This window comes from Enhydra lutris, unplaced genomic scaffold (genome assembly GCF_002288905.1).
Source record: "Enhydra lutris kenyoni isolate GAN:26980312 unplaced genomic scaffold, ASM228890v2 scaffoldscaffold55, whole genome shotgun sequence".
Lineage (NCBI taxonomy): Eukaryota > Metazoa > Chordata > Mammalia > Carnivora > Mustelidae > Enhydra > Enhydra lutris.
Window position 1 is genome coordinate 5,570,877 of NW_019154139.1, and position 21,226 is coordinate 5,592,102.

The following is a 21,226-nucleotide window of genomic DNA, read 5'->3' on the forward strand; positions in this document are numbered from 1 at the left end:
ACCACCACCACCATCATCACCACCACCACCACCACCATTATCACCACCATCACCACCATCATCATCACCACCACCATCACCACCACCACCGTCATCACCACAATCACCAACACCATCAGCACCACCATCATCACTATCACTATCACCATCATTATTGTGGGCCCTTCCTGAAACTCACCCATGGAACCTTCATGAAAAACCTTTGACCTAGGGCAGAGCTTTTCAAATTGCATTTTGATGGGTCACAATAACATTTTTTTCATAAGAAAATAAAGCATCCAAAAAAAAAACAAAAAAGAGTACCTCCTAGCAGGGAAAGGATACTTCAGTTAAATATATTTATATTTAAATAGACACCTATGGCTGGATATACTGAGTCACAGTGTAAAGTGTTTTTCCTGCCATGGTTCCTGGTCAGAAAGAGTCGTGCTCCAGCGGCCAGCCGGGACTGCTCCTGCCCTAACACGCTGAGCTCCCAGCTCTGCCATCTCTGAAGCCCAGACTCTGGGCGTACTCACAGCTGCTCTCTGGCTGAGCCAGGCCAGAGTCACTGCAGGGAAGGCTGCAGTGCTTGCAGGAAGCCAAGCCTAGTGGCCTCCCAGGAGCCCAAGCCTCATCAGCCTCCCGGGAAAGAAGCAACGTGTTTCTGGCACTGCCTTCCAAATACAGAATTCATTCTTCAATAATCTAATCAAATATTTACAAGACGGGATGAGGCCTCATCTGCATGAAGAGAAGGCGTCTGTTAGTTCCTGTGAGGCGCAGCAAGGGGTAGCTTCTTGAAAGAGGCACCTAGAAACACGCCAGAGACCTCAGAGACCCCCAGGAGCAGACGGACCCACGCAAGCCTCCGCCTGCCCCAGCTTCCCCTCTCCCTTCCTCTCGGACAGGCGTTTCCCCGTAGATACACCTGCCTAGCTCTTGGAAATACACCACCTCCGATCCTGGGAACGTGGAATCCACCCTGTCCCCGGGGAGGCCCTGAGAGCTTGCTCAAGGCACCCAGGTTGGCCCTGGTTCTACCCCTGGGTGACTTCACCTCTCCCAGCAGGATCATGATGCCTGTGCCCCCAGACCCTACTCCATGAGGTGCTTCTGACCCTCTTGCTAGGTGCTATGACCCTGACCCAGAGGGGAGGGGAAAAAGGAGAGTGGGAGGAGGTTTAAGATAAATTATTCTTCCACTATGAAAACTCCTTCTAAACACCCACGAGCTCCGTCAATGGGAAAAAGGGGAGGTTCTAGCTTGTATTGAAATTTTAGGGGGACCAGGAAGAGCCAAATTATTCATGCAAACATCCAAAGGAGATATTTGCCAGGATGGCCTGTGGGTTGGGGAACACCCTCGTCAGGCCAGGGATTTCTCCAGCACAGCGAGGGACAGACTCTTCATGGTGACCTCAACTCAGAGGTCTTTAACCAGCCCACAGGACCTGGAAACCCCTCCAGCCCCTCCTGTGGATGTCCACTCAGGTTCCCGCCGTGGGAAGAGGCGACAGAAGGGTGGGGCCGGGCCTTCTGCAAGGTGAAATTGGCCCCAGATGCTCCCAGCATTCTACGTCTGGTCCATCATAAGGCTCTTTGGGGCCAGAGCTGAAGTCCAAGGTTGCCCTGGTCTTAAGACAGAGGCCAGGGCAGGCAAGGGCTCACAGAGCCTGCCGTCCAAGCAGCCAGGGTCCAGCCCACCCGCTAGTGGCCCACCCACCTGGGGGCAGCTGTGGTCTGAGACTGCGAATGCCCAAGACAGGATGCCCGGGGCCCCACTGACTTCCCTCATCTCCACGGCGACCCGACACTGGACCCAGCCATGCCGCGCTGAGGGCCAGGAGCCCGATGTCTGCGCACAGTCCAGGACCATCACAGACCCCAAGGAGGTCGGATGAATCAGAATTCCGACTGAGCAATAGGAGGCGGCTTTATGTCCTGAATTTCTGTCTTTCTGTTCTAAAGTAACCATTGGAATAATTTTCTTACAGAATGATAGTTGCCATGACAACCAGAGCAAATTTTCCTTTTCTGAAACAGATGTCTCATTTAGCTGAAAATTAGAATGTGAACAAACCCATGGGAAAAATTAATTCAAACTTTAACAGAGCGCTGAATACAATGTAATCTCTCAGAGGTTAACCCCTTAACAGCTTTTTTGTGCGCTGATGGTAACCTTCGAATCCAGGCTAATTAAGCGCGCTTAGCCAATATAAATGACCTCCTCGTGGCCAATCATTAAACGATTTCCCCCTGAAGCGTGAATCCCAGGTCCCCCGACAGCAGACGGGAGGGGATTATGCTCATCTACAGAGAACGCTGAAGCCCAGTGCTCTCTGCTCGGCCAGGTAAGGCACACGGCCCCTGGGCAGGGGGGCACCCAGGGGTCACCCAGTTAGCCTGGGCTATGGGCACCCCATTTCTGGGGAATGCTGGGGTGTGCAGGAGGAGGAGGAGGCCTGGGGTGCCCTGGGGTGGGGCTGGGCCTGGTGGTGCACCCAGGCCAGGGCGCGAGGCCCGAGGGCGAGCATCCGGAATTCCCTTGCCCGGAGGCCAAGGTGGGGGGCACCCACAAAGGCACAAATCCAGAGCCTCTCCGTGAGCCCCCAGTCCTCACAGCCACGTGGGGGCGGGCAGCTGCCATCACTGCTCCATTTTACAGATGCGGAGACTGAGGTGCGGGCAGGTACAGAGATTTGCACGGGGTTACCCGCTGACCAAGTGAGACGGGGGTGGGGGGTTGGGGGGGCTCAAACCCAGAGAGCAGATGCCGGAGCCTGTGCTCTCTGCGTCCGAGCCAGATTTATGCAAATAGGAGCAGGAATCCCGCCTCCCATCTCCTCCGCAAGCCCCACTGACTTCCACATCTCCGCTCAGTTAATCAGTTAACCCTTACCAAAGCCCTGGGAGGCTCCCACTTTAAAGACAAGGAAATGATGGCACAGAGAGGCCAGGTGGTGTGCCTGAGGGCACAGAGGGGGCAAAAGGGACATGGACCAGGGTTCCCGGCTCCTGCGTCCTATGCCCAAGAGGTGGCTGACCCAGAGAGGACACTACAGGGGTGGCCAAGCCACGGGATCCCACTCTTCAATGGCAACAGCCTGCTGTCCCTCTGAGCAGCCCCTGAATGCACCCTGTCCGGTTCCAGCCCAGCCCCTGGCCCTGCCGGGCCCCCTCTGAGCTGGACAGGGAGGAAGCACCTGTGACTCTGGCTCCTGGTGCCCCAACTCTCAAGTGTTCCCCCAGGTGACTCCCCTACTCCAAAGCCTTCCACGGCTCCCTGTGCCTAGAAGACAAGCTCAGACCTCAGAGTGTGGCACACAGGGCCCGTGGGCTCTGCCCCAGTCCCCCTCTTGGACCGTCCTGCTTAGGTTTCCCCCTGAACTCACCACGTGCTGGCCACAACAATCCTTTCCGTTTGCTGAACACCGCCCGCCTCTCCCCATCTCTGGGTTCTTGCTCCTGCTTTTCCAGCCATCTGAAAGCCCTTCTTAGCCTCTCCTCAGAGTCCATGACCCATTATTTGTTAAGGCTTGGCTTAAAGACCACCTCTTCCAGGAAGCTTCCCTAATTGCCTCTATGCCCCAAGCACAGGTGACCCTCCCTTCTCCGAGTCCCCTCATGGTGGCTCTCTCAGGGCAGGTTCAAACCGTCCCTAAATCCCTCTTACCCAACAGGCAGCTGAGCCAAGCGGACTCAGGGACGGCTGGTTCCCAGTGCGTGCTAATGAACGCACGCATGATGGAGTCAATGGTCAGGAGCTCTACCAGCGGGCAGGCAGGTGGAAAGGACTAAGAATTCACCCTCTCCTCTGTGCACACTCCCGACGGGAGCCCCCCCACCCCAGAGCCCCTGGAGTCCTGAGGCCCTGAGACCTATAAGAAGCACAAGCGTGAGAACAAACCACCCATGGAGCATCCCAGTCTCTCCCAGCCTCCCATGACCTTCCTGGGTGGGCTCGTGTGCCCATTTCACAGATGAGACCTCAGAGTGAAGCCAGGCTCAGTGTGCTCTCACCCTCTGCTGCATCTTGGCTCACCTCCTTCCGGGGACTTTCCCTGCCTCCCCAGGCGGCCCGTTCCCTAGGGCTGGGGGTTGAGGGCGGCAGCCCTGCCTAGTAGAAGGGGACAGCCTCTTACAGCGGACCTCATGGGCCAGGTGTTCCCACTTCCGCTCCTCAGTCTATGGGGGTGAAACCTGCGGTCTGAGCGGGCGCTGACCCTACTCCCACCGAGAAACTTCTCTCAGAGATGGCTATACTGAGAGCATCTCAGATGGGGGTACCACACATCAGTGGCCCTAAGAGCCCCCCAGAACACTCTCGGTACCCCAGGGAGGCTGTGCTCCCATTCTGCAGCTGAGGAAACTGAGTCAGTGACACACCTATGTGGCCCAAGCGAGTTCACCCCCACAGGTGGTTCCCGGACACCTGGGGACATCCCACAGTCTGAACAGCCACCGCCATCACCAGGGCTCTGAGGGAGAGAGTTCTGCCGCACTCCTGGTCTCCCGAGGGGGAGGCTGAGGGGGCCGCCGCCATCGGCCAGGGGCCCGAGGGGGCCAGTGAGGGGGCAGGGCCGTGAGGCTGGAGACCGGTCCCCAAGGACTGCCAATCACACACCTTGCCCCCCCCAGCATACAGCAGTTCCGGCAAGTCAGCAGCAAGATAAGTGGAACCGAAGAATGGGGTCCTTTGTCATTCCTAATTAATTTCCCCCACCCTTCCGAAGTGCGGAACCATTCATCTTTTGTTTCGCAGGGACTGTGCAGCAGGGAGAAGGCAGACAATTCGTTTCAAACATTAATCTCGTGTAGACTAGTGCGCATATGTGCAGAGGGGCCCTCTGTAAAGGAGATAACAACAAGGTGAAATGGAGGGAGATAAGGACAAGGAAGGGGCAGAGGAGAGAGTTTGTGTGAGAGAGGAATGGATGGGTGTGTGTGTGTGTGTAGCATTGTGTACGTTGTGGGTGTGTGTGTGTGTGTGTAGCTGCGTGTGTGTTTGTGTGTTATGACATGGGGAGGTATGCATGTGTGTGTACGGTGTGTGTGCATGTGTGGGGGTGGGTGCATGCGTGTATGTAGTTGTGTGGGGGGGGTGAGTGTGTGGTGTGTGTGTGCACGTGTGGACATTAGGGTGGGTGCATGTGTGTGTGTAGTTGTGTGTGTGCGGGGGTGGGCGTGTGGTGTGTGTGTGTGTGTGTGCGTGTGTACAGAGGCAGCACAGCGGAGGGCCAGGAACCGTGAGGAATTTCTTCCCGACATCAGAATTCGCCGGCTGTGCGTGGCGCGCGGGGCTGACAACTGTCAGAATCCAGGGAGGAAGGAGAGAGGGCGTGAGCAGCAGCGGGACCCTTGGCAGTGGCCACGCCGGGTCCCTCAGGGACGGGCTGGGCTGTGTGGGCTGGCTCCCGCCCTCCGGTCATTGTCTCGGCCCAAGCGGGCGGCAGGCTCAGGTGGGGTGTGCGGCCAGGCCCACAGGCAGGCTGGCTCCGCGGCTCCCACTGAACCCAGGCATTCCTGACCCGATCTGGGCTCCAGATGGCGGGGGGGGGGTGGGGGGGGGCGCAAAATACCACCAAGGTCCCTGGTGCCCCACCACCAGCTCTGCTTGGCCCCCCCATCTCTCCCTTGCTCGGCCCTGGGAGGAGAGAATCTGAGTCTGATTTCCCAGAAGTGGGACTCAGAGCTCAGGAAGAACACGGCACTACCGGGGCCCGGGATCCAGGGAGCCCCGTCCGGGCTCTGCAGCCCACAGGGGCTACCCAAGGGATGGGGCCCGGGGCTAGCAGGAAGCAGCAGCTCCCAAGGCCACCACCAGCTGGCCCGAAGCTGACCAAGTCCGCCCACCGGGCCTGGGCCCCCGTGACGCTCTGCTGGGGCCGAGATCTCTAGCCAGTTCCTCGACCCAAGCCTCACCATCCCCGTCCACGAAATGGGATGAAAACAATCCTGTCTTGCCCCGTTGCTCGCCGGGTTAAACGGGACGATTCTGCAGCAGCGCCCGGCACACTAGCGGACGCAGGGGTCTCCGAATTGCAGCTACAGGAGGGAAAGCCTGCCCTTCCGGCCAGAACCAGCAGAGGAAGGCCATGGCCTCATGCTAAAACCACCCAGAAACGCGAGAGGAACCAACGGTAACAGACACAGCGCGAGAGGCACGGGCTGCAGCCTGTGTCCCAGGGCAGGTGGATCTCCGTGGCCCTGAAGTAACCAGCGGGGAGCCTCAGAGTGTTAAGGGGAGCGAGTGGGGCCGCGCTTCCCCTCTACAAAGCTGGGCCCCCAGAGGGCATCCCGGGACAGGGAGGGAATGGACCAGAAAGGGCTGCCCACTGACCACAGGGAGGCAGGCACCTGCCCCTGACCCCCTGCCTCCGGGTGAGCCCACAAAGCCCAAGAAATGAAAGTAAGCCATCTGCAGTTGCGGGCACCCACAGGCCGAGACAGGCACGATCCTGTCTGAGGGGCACCCCCAAACCGGGCTGCCCAGGACGGCCCCGGCAGAGCTACACGGAACACGCGCGTGCGGTGCAAACATCCAGTGCCCCGGACACCTTGGACAAGTGTTAGAGAGAGACTGAGAAATGCGTGTTTTTCAAAAGAATAAAAAGCTTTTCTTAAGAGACAGAGCAAAGGATTCTGGGGGAGCGGCTGGAGCTGTGCCAAGCCAGGATTCCTGGTGAGGGGTTGGCCCAGAAGCCAGGCAGCCGTAATGGGCAGGGCCGGTGTCCCTGTGGCCCCAACAGCCTCTGACCACAGCCGGTACAGCAGGTGCTGGGCTGGCACAGGCCTCGGTTCTGGCCCAGGTCCCAGGCCCTCGGCCACATCCTATGAGAGCCTCTGAGGAGCCAAGAAAGAAGCCAGGGTTTCACTCTGTTAGCCTCTATTTGGTTTTCTCCAGAAGATCTATTGGACAAAGTTTAAAAAAGAAATCTTTTAGCATCTCTCTGTACCCAGGTCTGGGGGCCTCTGTCCTGCCACCCAGGCCCAACCCGGCCCTAAGCACTGGGGGACCCTAAGCAAGTCCCCTCAGATCTTGGATCTCGGGCTCCTCAGCTGTCCAGTGGGGACCAAGGTCTACTACAAGTGGCAGAAGCACGGGGTCTTGGGGACAGCAGTGGGAACCGTTACTATGACAACTGTCCCATCAGTAGGCAGAGCCTGGATCCCGAGGGTCCCAGGCTTAGAACTCCCAGGTGGCTCTGTGCCTGCCCCCACCCCACCCAGGGGGTCTGGCCTGTGCACACAGGGAAGGAGAGAAGGACAAGGAAAGCTCGGCCCCTGCCCATACCCCACCCCTGGGGTGCCTTGGTGGGCGGCCCCAGCTGTGCAGAACACCCTGATATCACCCCCTCCCCCCGGCCCTGCTCTGGGAAATCCAGGCAGAGACCTACAGAGGGTTAGACGGTGAGTGGGACCACTGTGTGCTGAACATCTACTGTATGCCATGCAATTTATGGACATGACCCCCTGTACCCCATGACCCCCGGGACCTTAAGAGTGACCCTTCAGCAGGGGCCTATCCCAGCTGTCATTTCACAGAAAGCCAAGATTCCAACCCAGGATCACCCGGCTGGGTCCCGCCCGCCAGCAGGAGTGTCAAGCGTGGCCTTGTCCAGTCCTGGCATTTAAAGAGAGCTGATCCTCAAGGCCAGGGGCTCCCTGCGAGAGGGGCAGGGTCCCCCACACCCCACTGCCTGCAGGCAGTGCCAGGCCTCCAAGCCGAGCACCAGGATCGGCGCCCAGACGCCCGGCAACGGCCGGCAGCCTCTTCTCGAAGTTTAATGTCTCAGCAGGTTTATATTCCTTCTTTCAAAATACCAGAAGTAATTAGACCAGATGGACGAGCTGCATGCCAATTTCACTCCCTCCCGCACGCGTGGTTTTTTTTTTTTTTTTTTAAATCAAGGCCGTTTTCAGTTAAATGAGAACAAAAAATGTATCCAAAACCCATAAATGAATACGGTATGTATACAGAGTTCTCTTCCAACACTTCAGATTCTGTGACAGCTCAGCTCTTCCTCTTTCTCCGTGGTCGGTTCCCACCCCTTCCTCTAAGTGCCTCTACCCAAGGCTCGGTGCCGAGTCTGCTCCTGAGAGGACCAGACGTGGCTTTCCTGTGACTGGCAAGTCACAGTGCCCCGGGCGTAGCGTCACAAACACACTGCCCCCCAAGAGACCTGGGACAGGAGGCCCGCAGCGACGGAGCCTCTGCTGGCGTGGGGGAGGGGACTGGGTCCGAGGCGTGGGGCAGGGGACTGGGTCCGGAGATGGGGCGGGGGTGGGGGGCAGGCCTTCAGCCTGCGGGTGAGAGGCAGCAGGGTAAGCAGGGAGGTGGCGCGGTCAGGTTCTGCTCTGGAGGGACCGGCATCAAGGAGGAGGAAGAAGGACTTTGCATGTGAGAAAATTGGGGGAAGGCCTGGAGGAAGGTCCCAGAAAGACACGGGAACACCACGCCAGGCCAGGCCCGAATGTTAACTGAGTTCCCACAGTCTGGGGTCCGTCACCTGTCCATCCAGCCATCCTTCTACCCATCCATCCAACACTGTTCTGATGAGCCAAGCACGGTCCCAGCCACTGGAGTAAAGACCACAAAACAGAGAGCTGGGTCCCTGTTCTCGTGGAGCTTCCAACATTCTAGTCGGAAAAGAGGCACGACGGAAAGCTATTGCCAAAGTCATGAAGACAGCGTGTTTCCAGAGCTAAGGGACCAAAGGAGGAGGAGAGGCCCAGACACTGAGCCCAGGCACAAAGGTGGAAATGGCTAGTGTGGGGCGTGCCAGGAGGGACAGACTGTCTCCACTCCGTGCTGGGCCACGTGTGCATCTGTGCGAAGACACCAGAGATGGGATCCCTCCTGCTCACCGTCAACACTCACCCCCAGCAGATCCAACACCCAGGCACAAAAGGCTGAAGAGCAATCTTCCAGAAGACAACACGGAAGTATCTTCATGACTCCAGGGGAGGGGGGATTTCTTAGATAGAACCCCAAGAGCACCCACCACAAAGAAAAACACGAATATGTCTGACTACCCCCAAGTTAAGAACGTCTGGCCATCTGAAGGCACGGCTGGGAGAAAGAGTCCCAGAGGACAAAAAGCCGCTTGTCATATTACGACAGAGTTCCCATTCGCAATACATGAAGAATCCCTACGAACCAATAAGAAAAGACAGACACCCATTTTTTTTTAAATGGGCAAAAGACATGAGCAGTTCACAAAAGAAGACACCCGAGTGGCCAACAAAAGGTGCTCGGTGTCCCTGGCCATCAGGAGATGCCAACGAAACCACGCGGGGAGGCCAGCATGGCAGAGTGGACGTGATTTAAATGTCCTACCGTAGCAAGTGCCGGCCAGGATGCTCGGCAAGGGACGGCCCGCCGGGGCAGGAATCCGCGTCACCACTCTGACAGACGGTTTAGCGGTTCCCCTGAAGAACGCACGGTCCGTGACCTGCGCCTCCAGGCCTAGTTGGGTGCGTGTGTGTGGGTGTGTGCGTGTGACCGTGTCTTGTACGTCCTGCAGGAGCAAGGACCGAGGGGGACATGAAGGCAAGCACGGGGCCAGGGACTGCCCTGGGCCAAGGCTGGGTTGGCATGGGGTGTTGGCCATTACGGAACCGCCCCCCCCCACCCCCGTCCAGCCACCACCACCCTCATCCCGAGCCCCCACACGGCGGGGCCAGGCCTAATGCACGTCTGCATCTCCAGAGTCCCGCAGGGGCCCGGACACACGGTGGCCTTATGGCCTTCAGAACGTGGGGCCCAAGGGAAATGTGGAAGGATTCTCTCCCACGCAGAGCGTGCCCCGGTGACACCACTTAGAAGGGCCAATCGTGGTGACCACGGGTTTACTTTGTTTCCCTTTCTCGCTCGTTCTGGACAGTCCTCCATGTCAAGGCCAACCTGGTCGCCATGCCGCTGCTCCAAGGGCAGCACCGAGATGACTCTCCCTGCCCGTCTAGCCCCCGAGAGCACACAGGACCCTCCCTCTGCAGGGGGACCTTCCACGCAAGCAGAGGAACTGGGGCCCTTTAAGCGGGGAGGGGCTGGGAAGATGGCCAAACCCAAACACAGTGGGTCTGTGCTTGCATACCCCTCGTACCAGGCAGCTCAGCACTCATAAGGTCATATCACTGCTCCTTTGGGCTCCTGCCTGTGGGACAGTCTTCCCGCACTGAGAGCCTACCTTTTGTCACTGTCTTCTGTGCTCCTCCTGCTCTGCCTGCTAGGGTCACACCGAACAGCTCTGCCCCTCAACCTGGGTCAGCCCTGCCCGCGGGCTCCAGACTCCGTTGCAATCCGGGCACTCGTGACCAGTGCTCTGTTCAACCCCCGATTCCCCCACAGGTATGATTCCACTTCTAAAGCTGGAGAGAGCAGCTCCTGTACTCCCTGTGATAGTCCATGTGTGGACAGCAAGGAAAAGAAAGGGAAACCCAAACATCTGAACTTTGTAATAATTACCACCAGCTTGGCCGGGCTACCCTTCTAATGAGCCGCCATATGTCCGGGCAGGCGGCGCGGGGCTGCTGAGCCTCAGCAGACAGCTGGGGGGTGCGCAACCCTCGCACCAGGCAGAATCAGCAGTGGGACCAGGAGGTGCTGTGGCCGTGAACACTGTCCCAAAGGCCAGCGTCACCTGGGAACAGCACAGAGGAACCTGGCAGGACCATGTCCCCTTGTGCATTTGGGACACTGAGGCTTGGAGACACAGGACTCACCAGGTCACCTGGAGCGAGAGGCAGAGCCGGGGACGCCCCTGGTGTGTCTGAACACAGGGAACGAGCACTTGGCTGACAGCCTGCACGTATGAGCCCTGCGTCCCTTTTGGACCTCTGCTGCGCCGGGCAGGGTCCCAGCAGGTTGATGACACAGGGTGACAGGCGGGGGAGCTGTGGCGCACTGAGCACTGAGTGTCGGCTCCAGAACGCCCACAGCCCTGCCAGCCTCCTGGCCTTTGCCTCAACTGTTCCCTATGCCTAACACACGCTTCCCCAGCCCCCAAGCCCCGGCCCTGCATAGCTGCTTGTGTCCAGCCCCCCTCCCAGGGGAAGACTTCCCTGACCCCAGCTCCCACCCCTCGTCTCCTGGCCCCTATGGAATCAAGGATTTGGTGGCTGATGTGTCTCCCATGATGACATAAACCCCGTGAAGGCCAGAGCTGCACCTGTCTGGTTCTCAGCCTGTCCCCAGGGCCTCGATCAGTGTGTGGCATTCAATAAAGCCTTGACAAACGAATGAAGCAATTAGCAGCTGACCATGAGCTCCTCAATATGCTCGTGGGGCCTGTAAGGTCTTGGCACACCAGAAGGCTTTTTGGAGAACCAAGGAACACAGCCCGTTTTTCTGGGCCTGGTGTGAAGTAGGTTTTGTACAAGGACGCTGAATGGTCTCTATGGTGGACCAGGAAGAGTCCAGATGAGGAGTCTAGACAACCAGTCTAAAGCCACATTCCACCTGCACCTCTACTTGCCCTTCTGTGAAATGGGAGAGTCCTGGCCCTGCCTCAGGGGCTGTCGAGGTATCAGCTGGAGTAGAGCTAACCTCATCCCGGCCTCCACACGGGAGCAACCAACCTCCAGGGCCTTGATCTGGGCCAGGCCTTCATCTGGATGGGCCCACACGGACTTCACAACTATAACACGGTAGTATCATTTCCTCATTCTACAGAGGGACCAGAGAGGCTAAGGCACCTACCTAAAGTCACACAGCTAAATATTCATAGCATCCCAATTTGAATAGCCCTTCCCTTACTAACCAACCGCCAGCCCATGGCTATTGCTGTGACTCCCCCCACCTGCTCCCAGCCCCAGATGGGGCCCAAGGGAAACCAGGGCAGCTGCTGACACTCCAGCCCACAGCCTGCATGTGCAGCATAGACAAGGTACCCTTTAGCCCTCAGCATCGATGGCTGCATAACAGCAACCAGAAGAGCACGGAGCGGGCCTCAGAAATATGGCTCCTCTCCTGCCTCCTCCACTTGCAGAAACCACAGTTCAAATCCCCCTTCCTACAGGGAGCCCTCCTGGATCTCACCAGGGCCTCCTGGGGTCCCCTCTCTGGCCTGAGCCTCTCCCACTCCTATACTCAGTACTGAGCTTCACATGGCATCAGGCAGTGGGTGTGCCCCCAGCCAGGATGACAAGAAAGGGGACAAGAACAAAATAGGAAGTCCCCAGGAAAGTCTGGAACTAAAGGGTCTAGAACTATCCAGGCTGAGAACCACAAAAGCTGAAGGCAGGAACCACTGGTGGCCTGAGCACAGAGCAGCGGGACTTCACTCAGGCCTCAGAGCACCTGACCTTGGCATCTAGCTGGCAGAGGGGGCCACGGGGCTGGTCCAACTCCCTGGCCCTCGACACACCCATGAGCCTAAGAGCAGGCTGTCAAAGGGCTTATTCAGCCCCCAGCCATAGGGGTGCACACAGCCGCTGTGGGGGAAGGGGATGGACACTGAGTGACATCTGCCAGTCCCCATCCCTTGCTTGTCCTCCAGGCCACATTCTGGGTTCTGGAAGGCCCAGTTGGAAGGCTGGCCCCTGCAGCATATAACAGCAGTGGGGATCCGTTCATGGAGAGTTTGTGAGTGCAGGCACCAGGCCCAGCTAACCCCTCCTGCCGCCTTCACGACCACCGTCTGCGGGACGTACACTCTCACTCTCATTTTGCAGGGAAAGATATTGGGACACAGAGAGGTTAAGTGACTTGCCCAGGGTCACACAGCCCATAAAAGATGAGGCCAAGATTTGAGCCGATACTGTTTGGTTCCCAAGGCACACTATTAACTCCTACAGAATAGAATATTTTTCTGAAGTGTTGTGTATGTGTGTGGACGTGCAGGGACAAGGGCGTGTTCAAAACACGGGGCAAGGAGATGCCGTCCAGGCTGCCTGGTCTGGTACCTGAAGGCCTCTTCTCCTGACTTCCCTCTTGTTCCTCACACTCCAGTCCTTCCAGCACGTTCAGCCAGACTGCTTCTCCATGTCTGCCAGGCAGCTTCCGCCGCCTCCTCTCTGCTCCCATCCTTGGCACCGAGCTCAGCATGTCCTTGAGTGCCCCGTGGTCCTTGATCATCAGGACCCCAGGGAGATCATCAAGACCCCAGACACGATGAGGAGCAAAGAGATGGCAGCAGGCTCCTCCCCTGGCTCAGGGACCATGGGACAGCCCACATCTTCCCTCCACCTCAGGAGGATGCCTTGGCAAGGTGGAACCAGGTCCTAAACCCGCCAGCAGCCTCTGGGCACCAGTTGTCACCACATGGCATCCACCAGACAGCCCAGGAGTTCCCAGACACACTGTGCTGGTAACAGCTCTGCCCAAAGTCCCTGCACCCATACAGTCCCCATGTGCCCCCAAATCAACCCTCAGCCTCCCTGCGTGTACTTCTGATGGTGCAGCTTCAGGCTGTGACCTCTCCGTAGCTGTGAATGCCCTTCTCCTCCCTCACTGCTCAGGTCACCTCACCTCCTCCAAGGAGCCTCCTTGGTCCCCTCCTCACCCTGCCAGCACTTGGCACTCTGTGGCTATTGCCAGCTCTAAGCCCTCTAAGGGCCACTTGGTCTGTCCATCTACAGAATGAGGACACTAAACCAGTCTGCTCAGGGCTGAGTAAGAATTAGAAACAATGCTTACGGAGACTTTAGCCCAGGGACTGGCTTACTGAATTTGCTCAGGAATGATTTGCTGCCCACCACCATCACCATCACAACCACCACCATCAAGGTCACCATCATCACCATCACCATCACCACCATCACCACCATCACCACCATCACCACCATCACCATCACCACCATCACCACCATCACCACCATCACCATCACCACCATCATCACCATCACCACCATCACCACCATCACCACCATCACCATCACCACCATCACCACCATCACCATCACCACCATCACCACCATCATCACCATCATCACCATCACCACCATCATCACGTCATCACTTTCACCATCCTCACCATTATCACTACCACCATCACCACTACAATGGCCATCACCATCATTTCACCATCATCACCACTACAATGGCCATCACCATCATTTCACCATCATCACCACTACAATGGCCATCACAACCATCGCCCCATCACTATCACCGTCATCACCATCTTCTTAGTATATGTGCTGCTGAAGTGAGCACAGTCATCACCATCATTTTAATTACTTATCACCAATATCACCACCATCATCATCACCACCATCACCGCTACAATGGCCATTACAACCATCACCCCATCACTATCACCATCACCATCACCAGGGCTCTGAAGGACACGTGGACCATCACACAGAAGAGTCATGACTCGTTCTCACCATGACCCCCACTGAGCCAGGGATGAGGCCTGATGATTCTGTGTGCCCAACAGAGAGTAAGAGCTTGATGTGTACTCGTGAGTGAAGCAACTCTCATCCCTGACACAGAAAACCAGGTTTCAGCCTTCCATGAAAATCCCAACAGCTGTTCCTCAGCCTGGCTGATCACTCGTCACCCCTCACCCAGGCACGTTTGGTGTATGCCAGGGGACATGGGCAATGGGGAGAGTCCTAGCATACAGAATTATGGTTGAAAGAAGGTGTTCTGGACCCAGAGTGCCTGGGTTTAATCCCAGCTTTGCCCCTTCCTGGCTGTGTGACATTTGGCAAGATCCACACTCTCTGTGCCTCCTCACCTGGAAATTGGGGATGATAACAGTAGCCACCTGTGTGTGAGACAAACAGCACAGAGGACACAGGTGATAGGACGACTTACCAGCTATTTATGCGGAAACCAAGGCTCAGAGAGCAGCCATGACTGGTCAGGGGCCACACCGGGGTGCGAGGAGGACTGGGGTCTAGAACTCCTCGGTGCTTCTCCCAGTCCCACTTCCCTCTGTGCCTTCAGTCCCCGCCCCCCCAGCCCCCCAGCCGAGGTCGGGAAGGCGCTCAGGGCGCACTCACCACGGCGAGCCGTAGATGCGGAAGCCCCGCACCGTGACCTCGGAGTCCTGCAGGTAGACACAGTTGGTCAGCAGGGACTGCACGTTCTCGTAGTTCTCCGGCTTCAGCTTCGACACGGACGGGAAGTAGTAAAAGTCCTGCTTGATGAGGTCAGCCATGAATTCCTGGTCGAACGTCAGCTCGTGGTTGCCGGCAATCACGATCTTGTACTCGTACGGCAGGCTGCCTGCAGGGGTGGACAGAGACACGCGGGGCCCTGCCGTTGGCTGGCTGAGAGCCACCCCCCAGCCCGGGGAGGGTGGCGGGCAAGAGCCTCCGGAAGCCCCCGGGGGAGCAGCCCCAGCTGCTCGCTACCCCATCAGTGCCCTCGGATCAGAGGTGACAGCAACCGGGCCCTTCCTCCTCCCTGCAGCCTTCCTGTTCTGGTGGCAGCTAAGTGACAGGCCACCAGACCCAGGCCAGCAGGAGGAACCTGCACCGCTGCCTCCGGGCCCCTGGCCTCACCTTCGGGACTTGACCATCTCCAGTGGCTCCTTTGTCTAGGCCACTTTTCCCCTGAAAGGAGACCCTGCCCCAGGCCTCCAGGCCTGGGCCCCAGCCTCACTGTCCCAGGCCACGGACCACGCAGGGAGCCTGACTCAGGAGGCTCCACGCTCCAGCAGGAAGCACAAGTTCCTCACAGAGCCCGTGTGAAACCTCTGGAGAACCCCCACTTGGGGAAGGGCCCAACCTGACTGTCCAAGCTAAGTGCAACCCGAACAAAGCTGTCTACGCAGACCACAGGCTGAACCAGCAGCAGGTCCTTCCAGGCTGGCTCAGTGCAGAGCCCAGGCCGTTCTCCCACACCGTCACCTCTCAAATAAGCAAGTCACATAACCTTTCTGAGCCTCAGTTTCCCCTCTGATCAAGGTGGGTGTGCCCGAGAAATGCCCCTTCCTGGGGGCTACGGGCCTTTCTGGCCCCTCAGACTTCACGGAGCCCCTGCCTTGTGACCGGCTTCCCAGGGGAACACAGTCCAAGAATAGCCGGGCCTTCCCGCCCTGGCCTGTGACATGAAACTCTGGATCTTCTGCCCCGTGAATGTTCTGTCAAGAACCCAATTCCAGAAATGCCCCAACTTCTAAGGACCAAGTGCCTTACTGAGTCCTGATGCTCACAATATCAGATCGGATGGGACAGACATGCAGTCGGACTTGGCTCCCAACAGGCGTTCCAGGAAGAAGTGTGCTTTTCCCAGCCCTGTGTGAGCTCCGGGAAGAGGCAGGGCGAGCCTTTGGGGCAAACAATAAGTCGTGAGAATGATAAACAATAACACAACAATGTTTTGGGCACCGTAACTACAACTATTGTATTCAAATTACAAGGGAACAGAAGAGTCCAGATGTAGTTGGAACCTTCCCTCTTCCAGCCCTGGCCCCACCCCTGAAACCAGGACCTACACATCCTGTCTGGTCTTGAGCTCTTCAGCCATGGCAAACGGCTGCCCGAGGGCCATCTGAGTCTCAGCTCAGCCCCGGAGAGGGGAAAGGAGCAAGACAGAAGTTTTCTGAAAAACTGGCAGAAAACCATAATCTTGCCCATGGTGCCCCTCCAGGCACCCCAGAATCCTTCACAGGTTTGAGAAAAGAGGGTTTTCTCCTCCTTGGCATTTATCAATTCTAGGAGCACTGAGACAATGACTAGCTCTATGGCCAGGGCCCCAGGCCCAGCTCAGCCACTACCAGCTGGTTGTCTCAGTTTCCCCACTATAAAACAGGCAAACCACTCTGGGGTTTCGGAAGACACTGAACAGAGACGCACAGCCCTTGATATCCACAGTGTCAGCTTCTCTGGGCCACCGCTTGCAGACCAGACCTACCCACAGGCACATTTTGTTTGGCGTAACTTTTCTATTTGAATCTGGTTGCCGATGTAAAAAATGCAAAAAGTGCCCCCCAAAAATGCCATTCTTTGTTTTCTAAAAATTGATCAATCAATTTTAAAATTTCATGCTCCTGGCCCAGACAAGGGCTGAGTATCTGTGCCTCCCTCGGACAGAAAGCTGTATCTGTTTGCCCCACTCCCCACCTGTCCCTAGGACCCACACCCAACCCACGTCACTCATTTTGAGGAACCGCCCACTCCTGGCAGGCTCCCGCCCCTTGGTGCTGCCAGTCTGGGCTCTCCAGGCCCTCTGCCTTTCCAATGTGCCCACCCTGCTGGGCCCAGCCCAGAGGTGCTGAGCACCTGCCTGTTCCCCAAGCCAAGCCAGAGAGCTGCAGGGTACAGGACGAGACATGTTTGCTTTATTCGTCCCATTCCTGGCAGGTCCCAGGAGAAATCTGGCAAACAAAGCCACCAACAGCTTTACAGGGTGACATGGAGAGAGAAGGCCTCAGCGGCCCTGCTCCAGCTGCTGGAGGGGAGGGAGGAGTTTTGCGGGGGTCTGAGCATCTGGGGAAGGGTCGTGGAGGACACCCCAGAGAAGACTGCCATCTCCATCATTGGGCCAGCCACCCTGGATAAAGGCCGGCCCCTCCAGTCCCCATGGAACTCTCCAAGATACGCTCTGTAGCTGGAGACATGAGGCTCTCAGGCCAGGAACCTGCCCAGGTCCCACAGCAGGTGAGCAGGGGCGGGGCCCGCTGGACATTGGTCCAGCTGATCCCGCATCTCTGGGTCAGCGACTCTGACTCCTTTAAGGCCTCCAAGCCACGGAGTCAGCTGGGAGCCCTCGCTGAGCCCCTTCCCACACTGCAATCGGGGGACAAGGGGTGGCCTCTGCTCACTGCCTTCCAGCTCTGACTCTGCGTTTTGACTTCACGTCACCCATTCGTCCCAGTCTGGGCCCCGCCCTGGCGGGGGGAGCCGCACTAATGTATTTACGTCCTGTCTCTGACTGGGGGTGTTACTTAAGCTAATTAACAAATGACTCCAACTGTACGGTTCCATTTATTTCTGCAGCTCCCGACTACCGGGGACCGGGGAGTGAGCACGAAGCTGCCAGCTCTGCCCTGTTCCTCCCACCTCCACAGAGGAGGGAACTGAGGCTTCTTCCCTCCCAGGGAGGAGTAGATGGAGTTCAAGGCTCCTGTACACAAAGCCAGGTGTGGACGGGAGCAACAACCTGATGCCTGATACCCTCAAATACTGTCTGGGCTCTCCCTGAGAAGCAGGTGCCACGTGGCTCGGAGGCAGGGGGCACGTCCATTGGCAAACACATCAATGGTCCGGCACCGCGCCCCTCTGAGCTGGATGTCCAACCACAGACATACCTCTCTGGATGGTCACTTGGACCTGGCAACTCGCCAGCTGTGTATAACCATCACAGGCACCAAAGTAGAACTATCCCCATTTTCCATCTGGGAAAAGCAAGACTCAGAGAGGTTACCCAAGTTTACCTAAATCACTAATGAGGGGACTGGTAACCACAGACGGCACTGGGCACTTGGTAGACCTTGGGGTTTGACCTCATCAAACTCACCCAGAACTGGCACCCTAAACCATCGTGCCCACTGCCTCCTAGTGAGTGTGCGGGTGGGTGGCGGGTTGGAGGATGGATGGACAGAGATGGACAGACTACGGATGAATGGATGGATGGGGAGAGATAGGTGAATACATTTATTAATCCATCCATCCATCCTGGGATAACTCTGCCTATCTTCTTTACACCAACTGACCTCCAACTCCTGGGTCCCCTCACCTTTCCTCCAAACCATTTCTCCAACTGTCCCAGCAGGGCATGTTTGCAGACCCATGTCCCTCCCCGCCCCCCAACCCTGAATATCCATCTTTGAATCTTCTCTGATCAGACCTGCTCTCTCCCAAGTGGGAGTCAGAGAGCTGGAACTAAAGCTCTGGAATGGACTGACCATTCTGGAGTGGTGTCGAGAAGTCCCCTCCTCTATTCTAGGACTGCTACCTCTGTTGTTACAGCCTAAGGCTGCCTTAGCTTCCAGGTGCTCCCATGATCCTGCAGCTCTTACCAGCTTGACTGTGGATAAAATGCCCCCTGAGCAACCAGCACAGGCTTTCTTGCTTGGCTTCAGCCTTCCCCTGCCTCTGTCTGTGCCGTGAAGCTGGGGAGAGTTTGTGGACCTTGGTGACTGGGTAACTGGTAGGGGCTTTGTGGGTAAAAAGATGAGATGAACGCAAAGTCTTCAGCACACAGAGGAAAGTAATGCTGTTCCCTTTGTCCTTCCCAGCGGCAGGGAAGCAGGCTGGCCTGCAGGGGAGCCGCCCAGTACGTGAGGGAAGCACCTGCCTGACAAAGTGCCTGAAGGGCCTGAACACCGGGAGAGGGACTTTTCTGCAGCAGGTGAAGCTGAGAGAGGGGACAGATGGGTCCCCGTGTTTTTTCTTACCCACCTCCCCTTGTCGGCCCCTCAGAAGCAAAAAATCCAGTCAGCCTACCCAAAAATCCCATCAAACCAGAAACTCGCTTTCTTCCTGGAGGCTGGGCCCCATTGTAATACCACCCCCCACCCCCTGTTCCAGACCGTAGAGAGACACCATCAGAGACACTTTGATGAATAAGACTCAGTCATGAGTTCAGTCCCAGAAGTGGCACACAGGGGTTCCAGCCACACCACAGAGCAAACGAAGGGGGAAACTGGAGATCAGAGAGGGGACGGAACTGCCTGAGGTCACACAGCGAGAGAGTGGAGAGCCGGGATGTGAACCCCTGCTTTCCCACCTCGGGAGTGCTGGACAGCAGCCACACCAGCCTCTCCCGGGACATGCCAGATGTGCTGTGGACTGGAAATGATGAGGACAGGTAGGAGGAGCTAAGCATGGGAGTGACAGGCTGGTTAGGTCCTGGGCAGGGTGGCTGATCTCCCAACCTGATCCTTGAGAAGCCCCAAGACCTCAAGAAAACCAGCCCTGCTTTCCAGAATGCTGGGTGTTGTCCTACCTGTGTATTCTGCAATGCTCAGACCCTCTCCCTAAATGCTTCCTTTCTTCTCGACCAGATTATCTGAGTTCCTGGCATTTGCTAGCCATGGATTTGTTGGTGGTAAAAGTGAGCTGAGCAGTAGAGGATGACCTTAGCGGTTGAACTTTCCACTTGCCGTATATATCCTAATAGATATGCATCCACATACGGATGCCACAAGGCAAGTGTGCACGGCGTTCGGGGCTCACAGAGGGACACAAATACAAACCTCTGCTACTTGTGCTTCCAAGATTAATCTCCTTCCGAAGGGCTACAATTCTTTTTTGCTCACGCGTATCCGTCCCATCGAACAGAAAGTGCTGCCTCCAAACTGCATAATCTGTTAAATTCAACAAGGTCTGTGCAGCTTCTCTATAATCTATGCCATTCCCGGAGCGGCGCGGGAGCCCAGCAGAGTTTTAGTGTTCTCTAAATGCAGCAACACTCAGGAAAATGCCCACTTATGGCTTTTCCCGCCCATTCCCATCTCACAGAACACAGCAGAGGGGGATGGAATAAAGAGACGGCGTAACGATCTCTGATTGCATTTTTAGTACATCTTTGACAGTTCTGTGTTTAAACACTTGCCCGTGTCTGGGAGACTCACATTAGCAGGCTTCTGGGTATGGCGCGTGGTCTAGAATCACACCGGGATGGAGCAAGCCCCACGACTCTGCTTTGAGCCCCCGGTGGGTCTCGACGCAGCGCGGGCGCATTAGTGCTTGGGATGGACTCGCAGAGCCAAGCACAAACACAGGACAGGGGCCGGCAGCGCCGGGGATGCGGAGTTCTGCGTGAAGCCACAACAGGCAGGAGAGGTCTGAAGACGCGTGCCTGGGCCAGTGGCTGGAGCCCGGGGACGGGAACACGCACAGTGGCTGTGCCTGCAAAATTTGTTTTCTGTTGTCCTGATGTGAGCGTTTCCTGGTGCAAGGCGGTGTCATAGGCAATTTACATTTTACAGTCAATGTTTCTAGATTCCCAAAGCTCCCCAGGTAAGAGGAAGTCTAGCCATTGAGGGGCTCGCCATGGAGCCCCAAAAGCCTGAATCCTATTTCCACCTACTGGCTGATTGGCCTGGGGTGAAAACTCACTTCTCTGAGCTTCAGTGTCTTTGTCTGTAAGAAAGATTTAGGGTTCTTGCAAGGAGCACACTAGGAAGATTACAAAGCACCTGTGCTGTTCTTACCCCAGGATTTGTTTAATTCAGGTATAAGTATGATGCACAGACGTGGAAATGACTGTCACGAATCAGGGAGTTTATACTTCCAGATCCCTAGACACAGGCAGCATCCAGGGCCCTACTGGCCGCATGGGGAAGCCAGAGTGGGTCAGGAGGCAGAGGGAGTGAAGAAGAAACCTGGACCAGAGGCT

General features: G+C 56.9%; 1 protein-coding gene across 1 annotated transcript in view; it reads right to left on the reverse strand.

The window, feature by feature from the left end:
* Positions 1 to 21,226, reverse strand: part of LOC111157692 (metallophosphoesterase domain containing 1) — a 62,043-nt gene that overhangs the window by 10,722 nt on the left and 30,095 nt on the right. The window contains exon 3 of the mRNA XM_022519320.1: positions 14,938 to 15,163. Within this exon, the coding sequence (XP_022375028.1) occupies positions 14,938 to 15,163 (226 nt within the window). The remainder of the gene's footprint in view (positions 1 to 14,937; positions 15,164 to 21,226) is intronic.